The sequence below is a fragment of the Pisolithus orientalis genome (genome assembly GCF_024613125.1).
Source record: "Pisolithus orientalis strain OTSU chromosome Unknown F5J12scaffold_43, whole genome shotgun sequence".
Classification (NCBI taxonomy): domain Eukaryota; kingdom Fungi; phylum Basidiomycota; class Agaricomycetes; order Boletales; family Pisolithaceae; genus Pisolithus; species Pisolithus orientalis.
In genome coordinates, this window is record NW_026260824.1 from 65,346 (window position 1) to 83,803 (window position 18,458).

General features: G+C 45.9%; 3 protein-coding genes across 3 annotated transcripts; 2 read left to right on the top strand and 1 right to left on the bottom strand.

The window, feature by feature from the left end:
• Positions 1-244: 244 nt before the first annotated feature.
• F5J12DRAFT_785814 (uncharacterized protein) lies at positions 245-1,475 on the bottom strand (the record flags this gene model as incomplete). The annotated part of the gene is made up of 6 exons (XM_051743303.1): positions 245-496; positions 562-658; positions 705-757; positions 822-1,067; positions 1,121-1,269; positions 1,457-1,475. The coding sequence occupies 6 exons, from the start codon at positions 1,473-1,475 to the stop codon at positions 245-247; spliced, it is 816 nt and encodes a 271-aa protein (XP_051596077.1).
• A 4,803-nt stretch (positions 1,476-6,278) lies between these two features.
• Positions 6,279-7,845, top strand: F5J12DRAFT_785815 (uncharacterized protein; the record flags this gene model as incomplete). Its single annotated transcript, XM_051743304.1, has 7 exons — positions 6,279-6,392; positions 6,589-6,724; positions 6,999-7,150; positions 7,199-7,430; positions 7,478-7,594; positions 7,645-7,682; positions 7,729-7,845. The coding sequence occupies 7 exons, from the start codon at positions 6,279-6,281 to the stop codon at positions 7,843-7,845; spliced, it is 906 nt and encodes a 301-aa protein (XP_051596078.1).
• Positions 7,846-14,266: 6,421 nt separating this feature from the next.
• F5J12DRAFT_416803 (uncharacterized protein) lies at positions 14,267-17,083 on the top strand. The gene is made up of 6 exons (XM_051739317.1): positions 14,267-14,495; positions 14,554-14,793; positions 14,857-15,359; positions 15,410-15,619; positions 15,670-16,287; positions 16,343-17,083. Exons 1-6 carry the CDS (start codon positions 14,353-14,355, stop codon positions 17,002-17,004), a joined length of 2,376 nt encoding a protein of 791 aa, XP_051596079.1. The 5' UTR covers positions 14,267-14,352; the 3' UTR covers positions 17,005-17,083.
• The last annotated feature ends 1,375 nt before the right edge of the window (positions 17,084-18,458 follow it).

Consider the following 18,458-nt stretch of genomic DNA (forward strand, 5'->3'; position numbering starts at 1 on the left):
GGCAATGACATGTTGAAAAACAAGTCTGCCATAGGGACAAAGTCTAAGTACATGCTTACAGTACACAATGTTACCATAGAGGTGGTTTCAGGGTCCTATCCTGGTTATATCTGAACAGACTAATTGTCAAACAGATTTTCTGCATCATTTTGCAAACAGCTGTAATATATTCCCACATGTCATGTGCAGGGCAAAGGAGACACAGCAATCAATGTGAGGACAAGTGTATGTAATGTCTCACTACCTACTCCACCCCCAGCTTGGCCAAGGCCTCTGCCAGCTGCTCAATGCAGACATGCAGACAAAGGTTGGCTGTGTGTGCAGCCATGGCCTTGGCCCTTACCAACCCAAGAGCCTGCAAAAGACCCATGGCAGTCTTCTTGTCCACCCTGCCATGCATGGGTGCCTGTCCCTTGCCATGCCCATGGGTCTTGACCACCTCCATAATATTGTTGTCATCATCATGGGTGTGCTTGGAAGGGCCAGCCTTGGGTGCCTTGGTCGATCATGCTGCACCTTGTTAACCTTGGACATGTTGGAATGGGTTCACCACTCACTTACTGATGTGCCAGCCTGTGCCCTTTTGCCTGCCCCCTTTCTGGACTTCTTGCAGCCCTGCTTCATCCTTGCACACCCACTACACATCTTGCTGCTTGGCCTGACACATGGTGTTCCCTTGACAGTGCACTGCATGCAGTACTGACCTGGGGGGGATGGATACCTTGGGCCTCTCATCTTTGTTGCTCTCAGCAACAGTCTGTCAAGATCACTGTCTAGCCATGATGCCAATAAGACTACCCCACACACCTGCAGATACTTACCTTGTGAGCAGGCTGTGGGACCTCCACATGGGACATCTTAACCACCCCACCTTCATCACTGAGCTCCACTGCAGTCTCCTCCCCCATCTGTATGTCCTGCTTGGCCCTCACATGTGCTTTGGCTTCCTCCATGGTCCATTGTTCATAGAGGTCATCAGCCTCAGCAAGCATGGAAGCATCTTCTGTGTTAACCCATATGGAGACCCCAAGCACCTTCCCTTGCTCAACCAAGGGCATCAGTACCACCTGCAGTACACTTGTCAATGCCATGCAACAATGTCACCAAACAAACCACTTACTGTCTTCTCCTCCCAGTGCCTTAGCCAAGTTATCTTCTCCTCCTGCATATCCTCCTGGTCATCTGGCACATACTTTGCCTCTGCCACAAGTCCTGCCAATGCAACTGCAATCTGCTCTCTCAAGGAAGCCCTCTCTGCTTCCACAGGGTCTGGAGTTGATGTGTGAATGAATTGGGACAGTCAAGGGGCACAGTTGGCAGACATGGTACAAGTCAGAGAGATGATTAATGGGGGGGAAGAGTCAAAATGATGCAAAGGTTTGAGCTGCACTGTAAGGAATCCACATTCCTTGGATGCATAAACCCCTATCATCAACCATTCCATGACTATCATTACATTCCTGGACCTCTTGCATCAAGGTCACTATGAGTTTCTTTTTCACTTTGTCTACACTGCACACCTCACAACAACTGTGCATGAACTATGTACACTGCTTGCACCACTTGCATCACCAGTACTACTCCATGGACCACACAACACATGTCACAAATCACTACCACTACAAAGCACTGAGTCCCACCTTCTAGTTTTGACAGTCCAGGATCCCTTGGGACAAGCAATTTGTTCCCTTCATTTTATTTTTGTTACCTAAGCCATCTAGCTCATATTATACAGCTACCTGGACTTTTTCTGCAGTGCACTAACAATTATATACTTAGTGACCATGAGGTGCTTATGTCATCAGTCCAGACACCTATACATGGCATTCAATGGTCTTCTCATGTTCCTTGGCACCACACTTCCTTCACTTCTACATGGAATTTGCTGATGTTCTCAAATCCTTGGCACCACACCTTCGACATCACCACACAGCAAAGCTGTTTATGTCCTCTGCAACACATGGCTGTCCAGGGATGGTTACTTGACCTAGATAAATGCCCAATGGTCCCCCCCCATTCCAAGAAATAAAAGAACCTGTTTCTCCCCTTCAAACAAATCGTCCACTTTCACTGCTTGTCCTAGGACAGTTCCCCCATTATGTGTGTTTCTCCCAAGCATTCCTCTCTGCATTCCTCTCTCAGGCATGCCTCTCCACATTCCTTTCCCAGTTCTAGCACTGCAGAAGCCAGCTCCCCTGTCAGGGACATTTTTGTGTAACAGGTAACATGCATAACAGCACTCTTGGAAGATGATGTCATGACCATGTCCAGACTACCCTATACCAGCTCTACCCTGGTCTCAACTGGTCTTGTCCAACCTTTTTCCCTGGACCTGGTCTTAACCCTTCAACCTAGAAATGTGTTAGTTTGTGAGGCACTGCAAGGCAGTGCCCAGTCAAGTTGTCTGCTCAGCTGGTACCAGGCCAGTGTAATACCTGGCCCAGCCACTAGTCCTGCCCCAGTTCCCAGTAAATCCTTTGTTCATAGTTTTGCTTGATAAGACTCTTTGTAACATTCTACTCACCAATCCATTTACCAATCATTGCTGTACCAGTGCTACATTACACTTGCTTTACCTTTAGTATTTAAGCCATAGGATAAACTGTTTAGCCTCAGTCTGAAATCAACCTAGTCTCATCTTAACCTGGGCTCCTCTTTTTCCTGCCTCTTGACTGGACTGTTGCCCACACAAGGGAATAGTGCTGCTACTTCAGTCACTAAGTCCAATAGTCCAATCCTCTAGTACCTTGTCTATCCCCTGACCCCTGACCAGACTCTGGACTGGCTTTGGACCAGTGATGAACTGGACTTAACAGTATTTCAGACTCACACTTGTGTGGGTCACTACCCTTCTGTCCAAACCTCAGTAATACCTTCTCAGCATGCCTACTCAAACTAGAACCCAAGCAGCATGGGTATGTGCTACTACCAATTCAAAATCTGCCTCAGCTGTTGACTTGCACTGTGCCACTGCCCTGGTGTCCTTGGGGACAGCAAGAAGGTTGCCCAGTGAAGTCAATAACTTCAGGGGCTTTTCAGCCTGCAAATCCACTACACCCATCCCTAATTGACCTCCCACACCTACTAATGATCTGGATGATGAACCAGACCCAGATGAACCACATGACCTCAATCCCAGTGGTGATGACCCTGGTGATGATGGTCCTGGTGATGATGGGCCAGGAGATGACCCAGATAATGATGAAGAAGATCCCCTCCCAGAAGATGATGTCAAGCCTGATGTAACCATGCTTGACAACCTCACCAAAGCTATAGAACTCCTCACATGTAATGCTTGCACTGGCTCTGAATCATCCTCCAGAACCAAGTTGCACAAACCAGACACCTTCAATGGGACAGACCCAAAGAAGCTGTGTGCATTTCTTATCCAATGTGAACTCAACTCTGGGACCAGCCCTAGGCCTTTTGAAATGATCAAGCCAAGGTCACTTTGATGCAGTCATTCCTGAAAGGGATGGCTCTTGAGTGGTTCAAACTGGACCTACTTGGGACTGAAGACCTGGAGGACCAGCTCTACTGGATGGATTCTTGGAAGGAGTTCATCATAGAACTCCAGACTACCTTTGGACCTCATGACCTGGTGGCTGACACTGAAAGCCAGTTAGAGTACCTTCAGATGAAAGACAATCACTGGGTCAACAAGTATGTGGTCAAGTTCAACTGGCTTGCCTCACAAGTTTGGGGATATGGTGATGGCACCCTGCACCACATCTTTTACACCAGTCTCCCTGACCACATCAAAGATGAGGTCTGCCAGGTTGGAAAACCCAGAACCTTGCATGAACTTCATTGCTTAGCTCAGGAGATTGACACACGATACTGGAAGACTGGCAGTAATTCCAGAAATGGCAACTCCAGTAGCCAGTCCTTGTCTAAACCCACCTCAACCAGTCAGTCCAGCTCTAGCTCATCCAAGCCAGACATGAACAAACTGGGCAAGGACAGCAAGTTGACACTGGAGGAGTGCAAGTGTTGTAGGGACAATAACCTCTGCATGTTTTGTGAGGGCACTGGACATTTCACAGATAAGTGTCCCAAGAAAGCTGGGAAAGCCAAAGCTCATGTGGCAGCCACCTCTGAGGCAACACTGGCCTCAACCTCAGGCTCTGCCCCCAAGGCAAAAAAATAAGTAGCAGCTCTCAGGACTCTGCACAGACTGAGAGCCATGTTGACTCCAGCTGTGCACCCACAGAGGCTCACCTCAATGCATCTGCTCTTTCCAATCCCAACTCATATACCCTAAACTCTACCTTTTTGTTCCCCAAGGATATTCTGTTCATTTTACAGGCTGGTGAGTTCAAGGCTTGCTTGTTTCCTCAGTTCCTGATCCCTGATTACTCCCATGTATGGATGCTAATTAAGTCTTCCCACCCTTCCTAGTGTTGTCTCCACTTCCATCATGGTGAGCCATGAACAAGTAAGTGTTTAGCCTTTGCATCTATTTCTATTCTGTTAGTTATATTCTTTACCTGGGGTGTACAATGATCCATTTAATGAGAGTGCAATTACAACATTCCTACAGACTGTGCATGCAGGATTCACCAAGGCAGATCCTACATGTTATTCCATGGCTGCTAACAAATGGGGAAGAAGAACCTTCTGTTGGAGATCTGCCTATCAACTTACAGCATTGTTTGTGCTTCTCTCCCTCTCCCTTCCATTCCTCATCTCATTATGTGCCAGCCACCCTCACTCGATAATGGGCAAAGCATAAGTGCCATCAACCTAAGTGTGTGATTTTCTAACCACTGTCTGATAGCTAACATTCAAGGGTTATGTGGGTGCTCTAATTACAATTGTTTTGCATCTCAAACTGAATGCAGTTGATGCTGCAACCCTTGCTGACATCTTACTTTTGAGATCCCAGTGTGAAGGTGGGAAATTTTCCAAGACTTTTTTTCCTTGACTGTAATCATCTCCCATAGCACCATCATTTCCATTGAGTTCAGCTCCCTCAACATTGTCATCCTGTCAGGAGGGTACCACTGCAATCCCTTTCCTCCCCTTTTCCCCCATCAGTGTGGAGGTCCCCACTCCCCCTGTATCAATACATCTAATGTCTGCCAACACCCCTGACTCCACCACTGTTCTCATCTGTGGACATCCAGACATGGAACCAAGGGATCTGTCCCTGGTGGACAAGTGTTGGCAGACTTCGACCAGAGTATTTTTCACAGTGACCCTGTAAACATACATGTTTTGTATAAAGCTTTGCTTTTTATATTTTATATTTATTTTTGCTCAAGTGTAACCAATAACCTGACTACTAATGGATTTTCCACCTGGTGCAGGTAAGTGGAGATATTGCAAATACAAAGGTTTCAAGATCAGGATCTTTTCATCATGTACATGTTATTACTGTCCTGCATCCATTCTTGCCCCAGCTGTTTGGCACAGTTGTCCACAAGAGTTGAGGGCTTGGCACCCTTGGGAGTTTGGAGCCTTTGAAGGTTCTTGTCAATTGCATCTACAAGGCCTTCAGGAACAGAGTCATGGCATCGTTCAAGCCTTTCTGTTCACTGTCATTGCATGTGTATCATATTACTAAGTGGTATGTATTCCCTCTGTCTTGGTTATTGCATCTTCCTTAATGTTCTCTTGCTGTCCCAGCATTTACTGATGTTTCATTGTCAATCACACACATGAAACCCATGCAAACAGAGCTCATCTTCTGAGGCTCTCAATTTACCATCATTGCACACATATCCCATTACCAAGTGGTACATATTCCCTCCATTTTGGGAATTCAGTGCTTCGAGTCTCTGCTTATTAGCAATGTATTTCCTCCATTTTCATTATTACATGTTCCATTCAGCTCCTTCCCCTGTCTTGGCATTCACCATGGTTCATTCTTGGGGGTTTTGGCCCTTCAAGGGTTTGTTGTGCAGGTTCATTTTCAATTGCATGCACAAGGCCTGCATGAACAGAGTCTGAATTGTTCAAGTCCCCACTCACTACTGTTGCATGCATGTGTTATTACAAAGTGGTACATACTCTCTGTATTGGTTGTTGCATATTCCTTATGGTTTGTTCCACCTGGTATTTATCACAATACAGCATGACACTGACCTTCTTTTCTCATATTTTCCTTTTATTCCATTCACTACTCATGTAATAACTGCAACCATCATTATTCCATTACAACAAGCCACCATTTTACTGAATAACTCCATGGGTTTTTTTATGTCAGGTAAGGCATGGCTTTACTTAAATACCTCATCTGACTGCTTTTCCCCTCCTCCTCCATCTTTATTGACATGCCTTGCATGCCAAAAAGTGTTGACCAAGTTGCAGATGACTCTACAGATTTGTACACCCAGGTTCTTCAAAACTGCAAAATCCCCACCACCAAGATGGCCCCTCCACCAGAGGTAAGTTATCTTGTCACTGTCAATCCCATCTGACCCCCTGCCTTCACAAATAAAATAAGACAAGCCCAGGCCCTGGCACATGGTGCAACTGCCTGAAGGATGGAAAGAACTTATGTTTTGTCTCCATGACAGGAGGAGATCACTCACACCTAGTGTCTCTGTGTCCTCCCAAAATTCTACTGCCCCAATCTTGCAGGAAGACCAGGTCAAGGGCACTCCAATGGACAAGGATGCTGGTGAGGCTGAGGCTGAGGAGGTTGAGGTCAATGTTCTGGCTGATGAGGGCAGTCAATGTCCTGATGATGGGGCTAGTCAACTTCCAGATGATAAAGGTTCATTTTTTTTGAATATTTTTCTCATTCTCTCACAGTTCTGTAGATGTTGTGTTGTTATATCCTTGACTCTTGGGTTTGGTGCCCCCCATCCCTTCTCTCATATGACTGTGGGTTCAGTGCCCAATGGTCTAAAGCTAGGTGCTTTGGATCCTCATGAGAGTTGCCAAGTGTCCTGTGTCATTTTCACTTTTTTTCTAGACACTTTGTTATCCTTTGATGTGTTTCATGTTGCACTGCAATCCATTCTCTTCCAATATTGACATGTTCATAGTAGATGAGGATGGTTCTGAATCATTGCTTCCTCCATCATTGCCACCAGCTGAAGACTCCAGTTCTGACACTGAGGATGAGTTTCCCTCATGTCATCCTGGTCACCATGTGGAACACAAACCTAAAAGCAAGGGCAAAAGTAGGGCTATGGATGTTGACAACAGTGATATAGCAAGTCAGGATGATCATGAACACACCTAGAATGCGAAATTTAAGAAGACTGGGAACTTGTCCCATGCTGCTCTCAATGAGATACATGACTTTGTGACCAAAGTCAAGGCAAAAGCAGATGAACTTGGACATCAACATGGCAAGTCTCCTTGTGACATCCTTGTCACTGCTGGGCTCAGTGTCAAACCATCTCACACAAAGCTCAACAAGGCCAATCTCTTCCACTCATGGTATTGGGCCACCCAACCAAAACCTGATGGCAGTATGCATGCCCTTATCACAGAATTTCTTTTATAACATTCTTCCCAGCCAACCAAAACACAGTCAACAATATCATTATGGCAGAGTACAACCAACTCATGAAAGATATCCCCAAAGATGACACTGCAGCAAGAAAGGAGAAGTTGCAGGCCATTTATGAGTGGAGTGAGAGCTCCTCAGCAGGCCCACTAACAAATCAGTCAAGTCCATTTCAGTCAGAGTCCACAATGCGAAGACACAGTTCTCCAGATTGGTGAGTGGTTGTAAGTGGGTGGGTGGCAGATCTTACCATTGAACAGGCTGAAGTGTGGTTGACTCTTGAAGATATTGAAATTGCTGGAGTTGTGATGTATGTTGGACAAGACCCTGCAGGCCACCAGACCTCTGGCATATTTGGTGGTTCCAATATCATATGAAAGTACAGCAATGAGTGTGCCATTGATGTTCAGGGACTTATGGACAAGTACACTGCAATATTTAAGTAGGTGATGTTACACATATCTTACTTGGACTCATTGCAATTAGGTGTCTCAGGGATGGTAATGGTACTGAGGCTGGATTATTAGGGACAAGTGCTTCTGCAAGTTCAGCTGTGTCATATCCATGACTCTTGGACTCAATCCCAGTCCAGTCCGGACCCCTAGCCCCTAACTCCGGTCAAGTCTGGTCCTAATCTGGCCTAGAAAACCCAACTCTGGCCCTAGATAACCCAACTCCAGCCTGAATAATTCAAGTCTGGCCTCTGGTGGGAGATGGACTTTCCCCTCACTAGACCTTGATGAGGTCCAGAGGGTTGGTGTGGTGGCTGCCCCACTGCCTAAGAAGTGAGTTATATGGGTGAAATCCCCATCAGGTGTTCAAAGTGAAACTAGTCCATCCCCCTCCATCCGAAGGATGGGCATCAAGCTTCCCTGAGCCAATGCTAAAAACAATCAGTGAGCCTTTAGAGGTATGCACAGCTGGGGGTATGACCCCAGGGCACTAGAGGGAGTTGCTTCGTCTGGGCCCTTCTGCAGGAGGTTTCCATTGGCACAGATATTCAGCCAGCCACCTCGCTTAATCCTGACACCTTTGTATACAAATTGGAGGTAATCCCCCAAAGAGGGTAGCAAAGGCACACCAGGAAGCATGATGTGTGGCCATTTTGACCCCTCTGGATTGGCTCCCTGTGTGGTCAGTAGTCCCCTTGTCAGGGTCTGTGTTATTGACCAGGAGGTTTTTAGTCAGTCGGGCCCCTTCGACACCTTGAGTGCAATGCTGTTTCCCTAGCATGGGTGGCCCAACCTGATATCACTGGGGTTGACAACCAGTACTCAGTTATGAGTTTTCCTCCTACCTAAACAAAAATAATAATAATAATTCAAGTCTGGTGCTTTACCCCTGTCTCCAGTCCATTCCAGCCTCCTGGCCTTGTGCTGCTCCACCCCAGTCCTCCCAGGTCCATGACCAGGTCACCCAGACATAACTCCAGTCTGTTTTCCCTTGTTTGTACTATATTTAGTCTAGTCCCCTTTGCTGATCTTGCTTACTGTACAAACCTGCATCCAACCCCAGTTATGCCAGTCACCCAGACTTAGACTATTAGTCTCAGCACAGCCTCTGTGGCTGTCCTACCTTGCTAATCCTCTTGCTAATAGCTTACCAACAAGTCCAGCTTCATGTTCATTACTCTGGACCTGCCTCATGTATTTAACCCCTGTACATACTTCATAGCACTCCAGTCAGAATATCAATTTAGTATTACCCTCAACTCCATATTACCCCTTGAGTCTACTCTATAGCTAAGGCCAAGCCTTAAGCTATCCCCAGCCCTTGTCCATTTTAGTAGCAATGCAGGTAGATTACAGTGAGGGACAAAAGCATTGCAATGTTTGTGAGGTGTGACTTGCTGCCAATGTAGCTCAGGCTATTCTGCACAGATAATCATGATACCTATACCATTGGAAAGGGGTGGCTATAAGCTTGCCAGAGCACTAAGGTTCAGTCCAATCAAATCAATACATGCTGAGATACACCCTATTCTTTCCAAAAGCTGCATTGCAACACTTTTGTCCCTGACTGGTGAAATAGTGAAAAGTGACCTTTTGATTGATGGCATGAAGGATGGGAAAATATGATTACATAATAAACCATATGATCTTCCAGATGATTTTTCAGCATGTAAACAATAACAAACATTGGACTTGTACCATTAACCCTCCCTCTTTTATCACAACTCATGAAATCATCTCTCTAGCTCACATGGTCATTTTCTCAAGGAATTCTTATCAAATACTGGTGGCCACCACAGTGCCATCAGTATAACATGCTCTCAGAACCATCAGTCCCTTAAAAAACCTGTTGTCAGTCATTCCCTGGACTGTTTCCCCACCCATGCCTGATGTGTTCTGGGAATAATCAGTACTTGGAAGGCTGAAAATGTTATGGAGGTCAATCTGGTACTTCAGAACATGATGGACAAACTAGCCCCCTCTCAGCCAATGCATTTCTGGCACAGGAACACTGGTATGGAAGTTGGGGTGAGACAAAACCTCCTTGTGCTCTGAGCACCATAAGAGGGTTCACTAGATCTTGCTCTGATGTGAACTGTAGATGACTGGGGAAGGATTATTTGGTCATATGTGACCAAAGGCAATATTCAGGGCCAGATGGAAGCACAGGATTCTGCTCCATGGCAGTTCAGTAGCATATCCTTCTGATGACACCCAGGGGTAAAGAGGATTTTGTCTTGCCCTAACTTCCATACCACTGTCCCTGTGCCAGAAATGCATTGGCTGAGAGGGGGCTAGTTTGTCCATCATGTTCTGAAGTACCAGATTGACCTCCATAACATTTTCAGCCTTCCAAGTACTGATTATTCCCAGAACACATCAGGCATGGGTGGGGAAACAGTCCAGGGAATGACTGACAACAGGTTTTTTAAGGGACTGATGGTTCTGAGAGCATGTTATACTGATGGCACTGTGGTGGCCACCAGTATTTGATAAGAATTCCTTGAGAAAATGACCATGTGAGCTAGAGAGATGATTTCATGAGTTGTGATAAAAGAGGGAGGGTTAATGGTACAAGTCCAATGTTTGTTATTGTTTACATGCTGAAAAATCATCTGGAAGATCATATGGTTTATTATGTAATCATATTTTCCCATCCTTCATGCCATCAATCAAAAGGTCACTTTTCACTATTTCACCAGTCAGGGACAAAAGTGTTGCAATGCAGCTTTTGGAAAGAATAGGGTGTATCTCAGCATGTATTGATTTGATTGGACTGAACCTTAGTGCTCTGGCAAGCTTATAGCCACCCCTTTCCAATGGTATAGGTATCATGATTATCTGTGCAGAATAGCCTGAGCTACATTGGCAGCAAGTCACACCTCACAAACATTGCAATGCTTTTGTCCCTCACTGTAATCTACCTTCATTGCTACTAAAATAGGTCTATCTTTCATCAGGTCCACCATGCTGTTATCATTTGCAGTTGCACAATTTTCCCCCATTTAATCTGCTACATTGGCCCTTCACTGTGCTCTGTGAGTTAGTATAAAAAGTAGATAATGTTACCTGTGCAATAAGTCAATACAGACCTGCTATTACACTGTGCTCACATTCTTTCCTTTTATAGACTTTGTATGATACATTTCACACTCATCACAGTCTCAAGTGATAATGTTCTGTCACCCACAAGCCACTGCCTATGCAGTTGGACTTGCATTCCATATGTTTCCTTTTATATCTTACCCCTGTTTACCCCATGTTGTACTATAGCTGGACTGTGTCCATTCACCCTTCCTTCCATGATCTGCTGGTGGCCCTGATCCACATGGTCACATGACACATGTACCCCTGGTACCTGTTCACCCCTGTATGTCATATACACAGTTATCCCTCCTTCATCATATGTTCACCCCCAGTTCCCTCCACTCTGCAGACTTGGTCACCCTTATGCCTGCATAAGTCTGACTTGATGATGCCTTAGTTGGAGATTGGGTGTATGTATAAACATTTTTGAATGTTTGGTCTGCAGCTACTCTACACATGTATATAAACACACATGTATTGTACTGCTCCCTCATTTGAAATCTACTTTGCAACCACCCTTAGCTCTCCTCACTGTACCCACAAGGACTCAACAGTATGACTTCAGTTGGCCAAGACTAGTGTCCTACTGCTAGTGAAGTTAAATTGCACATCACCTCTCATGCAGTCACATGCTTGTGCTACATTGCACTCAATTTGTGACATGATACAAGTTGTTGGCAGAACACCTGCATGGTGGATCTGTTTGTCTTGAAGCTGCCACGGAATTGATTTGAGAGCATTTTGGTGTTCTGACATATAGTACTCAGTTTCTGACAATGCTTGACTTATACTTTGAAATTCTGACTGTCCATGACTCACCTATTACCAATACTTACCAATCTTTTGACTGTGCTTACTGATTCCTCACTTTTTGGCTTACTTATCCTTACCAATGCTCACCAATGCTTTCTTAACCAATTATGCACCACTTACAGTCCTTACTTATCAGTTACCAACCACTTACCAAGTGTTTGCACCTTGTTTTCCATAGGCAATGCCTCTGTACTGTATATAAATCACTGTACTTAGATAGCTGAATAAGAAGAAGATGTCAAAGAGCCCCTCTTGCTCACATTTTCATTGTCCCTCAGTAATTCATTCATCAACTTCAATAGTTGAGACTTTATTAAGTGTCTAACCATCATCTACCTCACTTATCATCATCTATCATCAATCAGCTTTGCTCCAAGTCCTCCCTGAGCTTAATACAGCTCAGAACATTGAATTAAGTCATCATCCATCCTTCTGTAGGCTGACAACAGCATACCCCATCATAATCCTCTCATATTCCTGCTCCCTCTTTGTCAGGAGCACCCCCAATCCTCAGCACTCATCTTGAGTGTTGTAACTGACAAAAACCCACCTGAATAAGAGCTTCCACCATCTAGGTACTGCATAGGCATGCCACTACTTGCTTTCATTGTCTTTTGTGTTGGTTTTGGTTGGTTTTCATGACTGAACCCACTTTGACTCACACTGGGAACATGTTGGTGGTGACAGGGATAGCAGTAGTCATTTGAGGGGTAATCATGAACTGGTTTGGTAGTGAGAATATCAAGACAATTTGGTGAGACATCATATAGTCTTTAGAGTGCAGGGCTCTAACCTTACAGACATTCCTATATGAAATAAGCTCAGTCATGCATGAGTAGCAACAATGTCTGGGAGGATAAGTATAGTAAAGGTAAAAGGGTGCTCATGCTCACCTCAGTCATGTGCAAGTAGCAACAACATCTGGGTGACAAGTCTGCAATGAGAGAATAAATACTGTTAAGTATAACAATACTAAGACACTCAGGTGTTGAACCTGGAGTTTGCATGACAAGGGCAGTCTCATTGTGGGACACACTACATTCTTCATAAGTAACAAGCAACATGCCCATAAGTGTGAGACAGACTTGGAGTGGACACATTTGGACTATCCATGACTTGCCAAATCTAACAAAGATCTCACAAAAGAAGATCAAAGTGTGTCATTGTCCCAACAGGCACCATACAGCAGATATACTAATTAAAGTGCTACTCAGGGACTAACATGAGAGACATACCAAAGAGATGGGTATGGCTCCAGCTTAGGGGGAGTGTTGGTATCACAGAGTAAATACTGGAAATTCCCAGTATTTCAAACAGGTAGTAGATGATTAGTGAAGTGTTGTCCTCTTTACCTGACTTTTGCTTACATCATACAAGCTTACATAATAAATCTTCGCACTTAGGATGTTTGTTTTTCCTTCAGGTGTACCTCAGACTTCTTCTAACTGAAGCCTGAGTCTCCTTCCTAGGTCCCTTGTCTCATCCTACCTTCAAGAATGATAGTAGTATCTAGTAGATTATTCTAGATGATAATTACAAAGGGTATATAAGCCTATGTACATGGGTGGATGGATGATCAGTTTGTCCTATAATCAACCACTTGAGTGAGGTCATAGCCAACACTTTGAGTAGGGATCTGTGGGCCCAGGGCCCAAGATGACAAGGGTTGTATTGTACAAAATATGTGCACATCAAACTCAGAAGGCACTGTCAAAAAGATGCTGATGGTATGTCATGTGACATCATGTGACATGTCAGGGTGGGGGGGGGTTGAGCAAAAGAAGCTCGCAGTGCTCAACATTCAGTGTTTAACATCTAGCATACCCAACACTGGTGGTTCCTTTGTCTTTTCGTCGATGGAGTGCAACAAATCAACATATGCCTGAACCGCGCACGAGTCTTGATAACTTAGATCTCACCCTCCGAATTATGGCCGTCCAACTCTGTGGAGTTAAGGAGACCACAGGAGCTCGAGATATTCAGAGTGTCGACCGATGGCGACGCAAATTAGGACCGGGGGGGCTGGCCATAGCCTCAAGTCCAACAACACACACAGATATAGTTTTATGTATCTGAGTGCGTCTTTTTTTTGACACACTCCTGTGTTCCGTGGGTACCAGTGGGTGCTCTGCAAAGCACTAAGAACGCGTCACGTTTCTTGTGCATTCTTTTGTTCTGCTGACGTGCTGGGCAGTGTATTAAAAGCAGTCTGCATAACTACAGAATTCTTTTGTTCCGCCAAAGTTGGAGAGGACCTACAGATTGTGTGCGCCTATCATCTCGTGCATGGCACCAGTCAATAACCGAGGAAATTGACAACAGGAATGACCATTACAGTGCAATGGACAGTGTGAACTAAATTTGGATTTCCGAGACGGCCGAACAGGAGATGTACTTAACAGCGATGAGGTGGCACGACTCTTGCCACTCAGTACTCAACGTTCAACGGTCAACCTCCAGGCTCCCATCACCACACAACAGTAGTGCCCACCTAACGCGACTCCTGTTCTATATCTTCACCTGCCAGTGACCATGTCTGGTCCCAGCGGCGCAACAGTGGAAAATCTTTCTCCGCCACCCCCACGCACAATTACAAATGCTGGCCAACGTCAAACGACTCCAAGCAACCAAGGCCTCTCTGCGGCGAGCGGACAGCTCCATATCCACGGCGTTCGGTGCGTTCGTCCACTTTTGTCTTCATCGAGATAAACCTGATTCGTGACAACAACCAAGTGTTAACGATCTGATACCTTGGGTCACGGAAGACGTCCGAAAAGCACAGCAATGCGAGGCAGACAAAATGCTCGAATACATACTGAGGCGTGCTTCGGAGACGCCAGATGACCTTGAGAACTTGGATAGTTATACCCTATTGGGCAGATGCATGGCGGAAGTTCTGGGCATATGTAATGAGGAGGTCAAAGATATCAACGGATTCCCGGTCTCGAATATCAAAAAGGCTCTCATAGAATAGTAAGTTTCGTGACTTGCGTGCCAGAGTTGATGTCAGTGTTCTTTGCTAACGTCTTGCACCAGCACGGCGTGCGCACAGGAGGATGGCTTGTACCAGCCCTTTGTCCAGGCGTCCAACACTGCTCTTGCGTACCTGCGGGAGCTGGATATCGTTGGTATGCGTAAAGGGGAAAGCGCGGAAGTACAGATATTCTTTCAGCGCAACGATCCAAAGGTCATCTCTCAACGCCACGCAGGGCATACCTCCCAACGCAAACCAGATATTATCGCTATTCCATTCACGAAGGGCCCCCAGTGTTCTACAGAGACTGCACCCAGCGGCTGGGGCGACCATGTATCGACGATAGGTCCAGGTAAGGCACCCACGGCGAGCTTGTGGAAGGATGTGCTCGGCGTCTTTGAGTTTAAGCGATCCAAGTCGAAGAAGAAGATGACGGCGCCTCCCCAGAAATACGGCGTGTCAGTGTACCGACCTTCTAAACCAATGTTTTTGGAGATTGGCAAAGATGGAAATGAACGGGAGGCTTTCGCCGCCACGCGAGCGACACTCGCGGCACAGGCTCTGCGTAAGTAATGGAACTACACTGTTCAGTCAGGCTCAACATGCAGCCAATAGTTGGCAGCACAGCTCGCAACATGACTCCTCAAGGCACTCCAGCGGGATCCAGGAAACGCACTTTGGGGTCCGATTCTGAGTCTCGCGCGAGCAAGCGATCCAGGGCCGATGAGCCCCGGGCACACGTAACAATCCAGACAGCGTTGTACGTTGCCGAAATGCAGTCCGCCAATATTGGGATGAAGCATGGCCTCAATTACATTGTTATAGGTGCGTATTTTTTTCTCGCTAGTGAGCGGATTGCGCTGGACGCCTTTCAGGCGACGACATTTGGATTTGGTATTACGACCATCAAGGCCTCATAAGCGTGGGGGGGTTCAATTTTGTTCAAGATCTCCCTCGCTTTCTGGTGCTGTTATACGCTCTCCAGCGATTCAACTTGGAGGACTGGGGTCGAAACACAGCCTTTCAACCGAATCTAAAAGGGGACCGCATTGAGTCTCACACTATCAATGTCGATGGATATACACTGACACTGGACAACTCGAAGAGAAAGACCCGGCTTGGGCTGGGAGGTCGTGGGACTCATGTTATGGACGTCACCTGCAATACACTAATGCAGGAGAACCTTACGAACTCGCTCGACGGCGCGGTGGCGAAAATTTACTGGGGGGAGGAGGCACGAAAGGAAGAGGAAGAAATTTTGAGATGCGTTGAGAATACTGCGAAGACTGTCGGGAACGTCAAAGAACACGTGCCAGTCTTGATCTTGTCGAAGAAGTTTCCGGTTTCCACATGTAAAGTTAGAAGAGCTCTTGGCCTCACGAACCCTGAGAAAGGCAGCCGGACGCTCGTCCTGCTCGTGTTCAAGAAGCTTTCGCCAATCGAAGAGCTCCCAAGCGACGCACTGGTCGTCGCATGGTGGCAGTGTGTTTTGTGTAAGTCCCACTTTGTTTTTGTAGCGCCTTAATTCTGACAATCATTCTATTCTAGGTCACCATGCCCTCTGGAATGACGGGATCCATCATCGTGACGTGAGCGTCGAAAACCTGATGTACTATAAGGTGGGCGGCAAGGTGATGGGCGTCTTAAACGATTACGACCTTTCGTCTTTGGCAAGTTCTCCCAGCCCGTTGGGTAACGAGAGGACTGGAACGATACCGTTCATGGCGATCGATCTCCTCGAGGAAGCTGGTCAGAATGGCAATGTGAAGCACCAATACCGCCATGATATGGAATCGTTCATCTGGGTATTCATCTGGATTTCCCTGCAGTTCAAGGACGGCACGTCGCTAGACCACGGACCCCTGGATTCATGGGCCGAAGTCAATGCCCATAGATGTGTTGCAATGAAGAGGAATTTCCTGATGGGCTCTGGCCTTCAAGTCCCTGGCGATACCCCCAACTTCGCTCTTGTGTTGACGCTCGCGAAATTTCTTGGGCAGAGGCTCAATGCCCGTAATGATTTCATCATTGACCAAAGGATTGCTCTGGCAAACAAGGCAAATGGAGGGCCAGTGACTGCTTCACAGCTTGAAGATACCATCAAGGAACTCGACAATGACAATCAGCTTGCTAAGGAAACAACAGATACGGAGTTTCGAGAGCTTCGTACTGCATTGGAGCTGTATATTGATACAGATTGTGTCCAGTAAATTTTCTCCGTAAGACCTTCTATGATATGCCAAAGAAGCACAATAGGCTTGCCACAGTAACATAGAATATATTTGGCTGTATCAGGCTTCCAGAAGAGGAGCATTTCTTGTACTGAAAATGTCACCACAAACACAGGAAGCTTGTTCTCCAGAATTTTGGCATTGGAGACCTGGTGATAAACAATTATGACATCACAAACCAAGTGGGAGCAAGGAAGGACATGCATCAACTTAACAGATATCCAAGACCTTGCTGTCACTGATGAGTCCCTGACAAAGGTATTGTTCCATCATTGCCCACAACACATTTTAAGTCTGTACCAAATGAATGGTGCATCCTTACATCACAAAAATTCCCCAGAAGCTTAGAGGTTCCAGCGACCCACAGGAGGATATACCAGTCTTTAGAGAATCATCCTCCCTCAGATAGACCCAGTCCTCAAGAAATCCTGCAGACTGGCTTACAACTGTTTGCAAAACAAGGTGGAAAATCTGTTTGAGGATTAGGGCCTGAATGGTAGTGGAATTTCCACTTCCTTATGCAAAACATATACAAACCAACTCTGTGTGGAGTTCAGCAGACTTCTAAGTTGATACTCAGCTGTGATCACATGGCAATCGACCTCATACACCACTATGCCATCAAGACCATCACTATGGTTGAGAATTGCCTCATTGCCACAAGGGACAAGAATGATTTGGACAAGGAGGATGAAGATTCTGATACCTCATCTGATATCACTCAGAGGGTGCTAGTCTTGCAGCAGATTTGGAACTATATGGTGGTTGCCACTACACTTGGTCTATACCAGGCTGCAGTCTCAACACTTCAAAATGCTACCCCAGAACCTTACCATACATCTGCTCTTTCAGGACAGGGATGGCTAAATGAGTTGCTTAATGGGCACCCCAAGCAGATCAGAACTGAGCTTGGCATCCACAAATATATCTTCCTCAGGCTGATATCCATCCTTTGTGAAGGGGATCTCCAAGATTCAAAGAATGTCACATTAGAGGAGCAGCTGGCAATTTTCCTGTATGCAATCAGGCTTATCAGCTTGGCACATCGGTGAGCAATTCCAACACTTGATGGATACAATATCATGGTGAGTGCACTGTTGTTTGGATTGAAATTCTGCTAAACTTTACCCAGGTATTTTAAACAAATGCTCCATGCATTCTCTGAGGGTTGCATTTATACCACATATGTTCTCCTTCCCAGAGCCAATTCACCAGTCCCCAGTCATATCACCACCAATCCCAAATTTCATCCATACTTCAAAGATGCCATAGGTGCCCTTGATGGTACACACATTGCATGTGCACCATCCACAAGTGAACAAGACCTTATGTGCAACCACAAGAGTTTCTTATCTCAAAACTGTCTTGTCACATGTTCATTTGATGGTATCATCACATACATTCTCGGAGGCTGGGAAGGGTTGGCTGCTGAT

Excerpts from the sequence above, each read along its gene's own strand:
- F5J12DRAFT_416803 (XM_051739317.1), top strand. The coding sequence starts at position 14,353 with ATGTCTGGTCCCAGCGGCGCAACAGTGGAAAATCTTTCTCCGCCACCC. Across the intron at positions 14,794-14,856 it reads AAAAAGGCTCTCATAGAATA|CACGGCGTGCGCACAGGAGG; the intron begins GTAAGTTTCGTG and ends GTCTTGCACCAG. Across the intron at positions 16,288-16,342 it reads ATGGTGGCAGTGTGTTTTGT|GTCACCATGCCCTCTGGAAT; the intron begins GTAAGTCCCACT and ends ATTCTATTCTAG.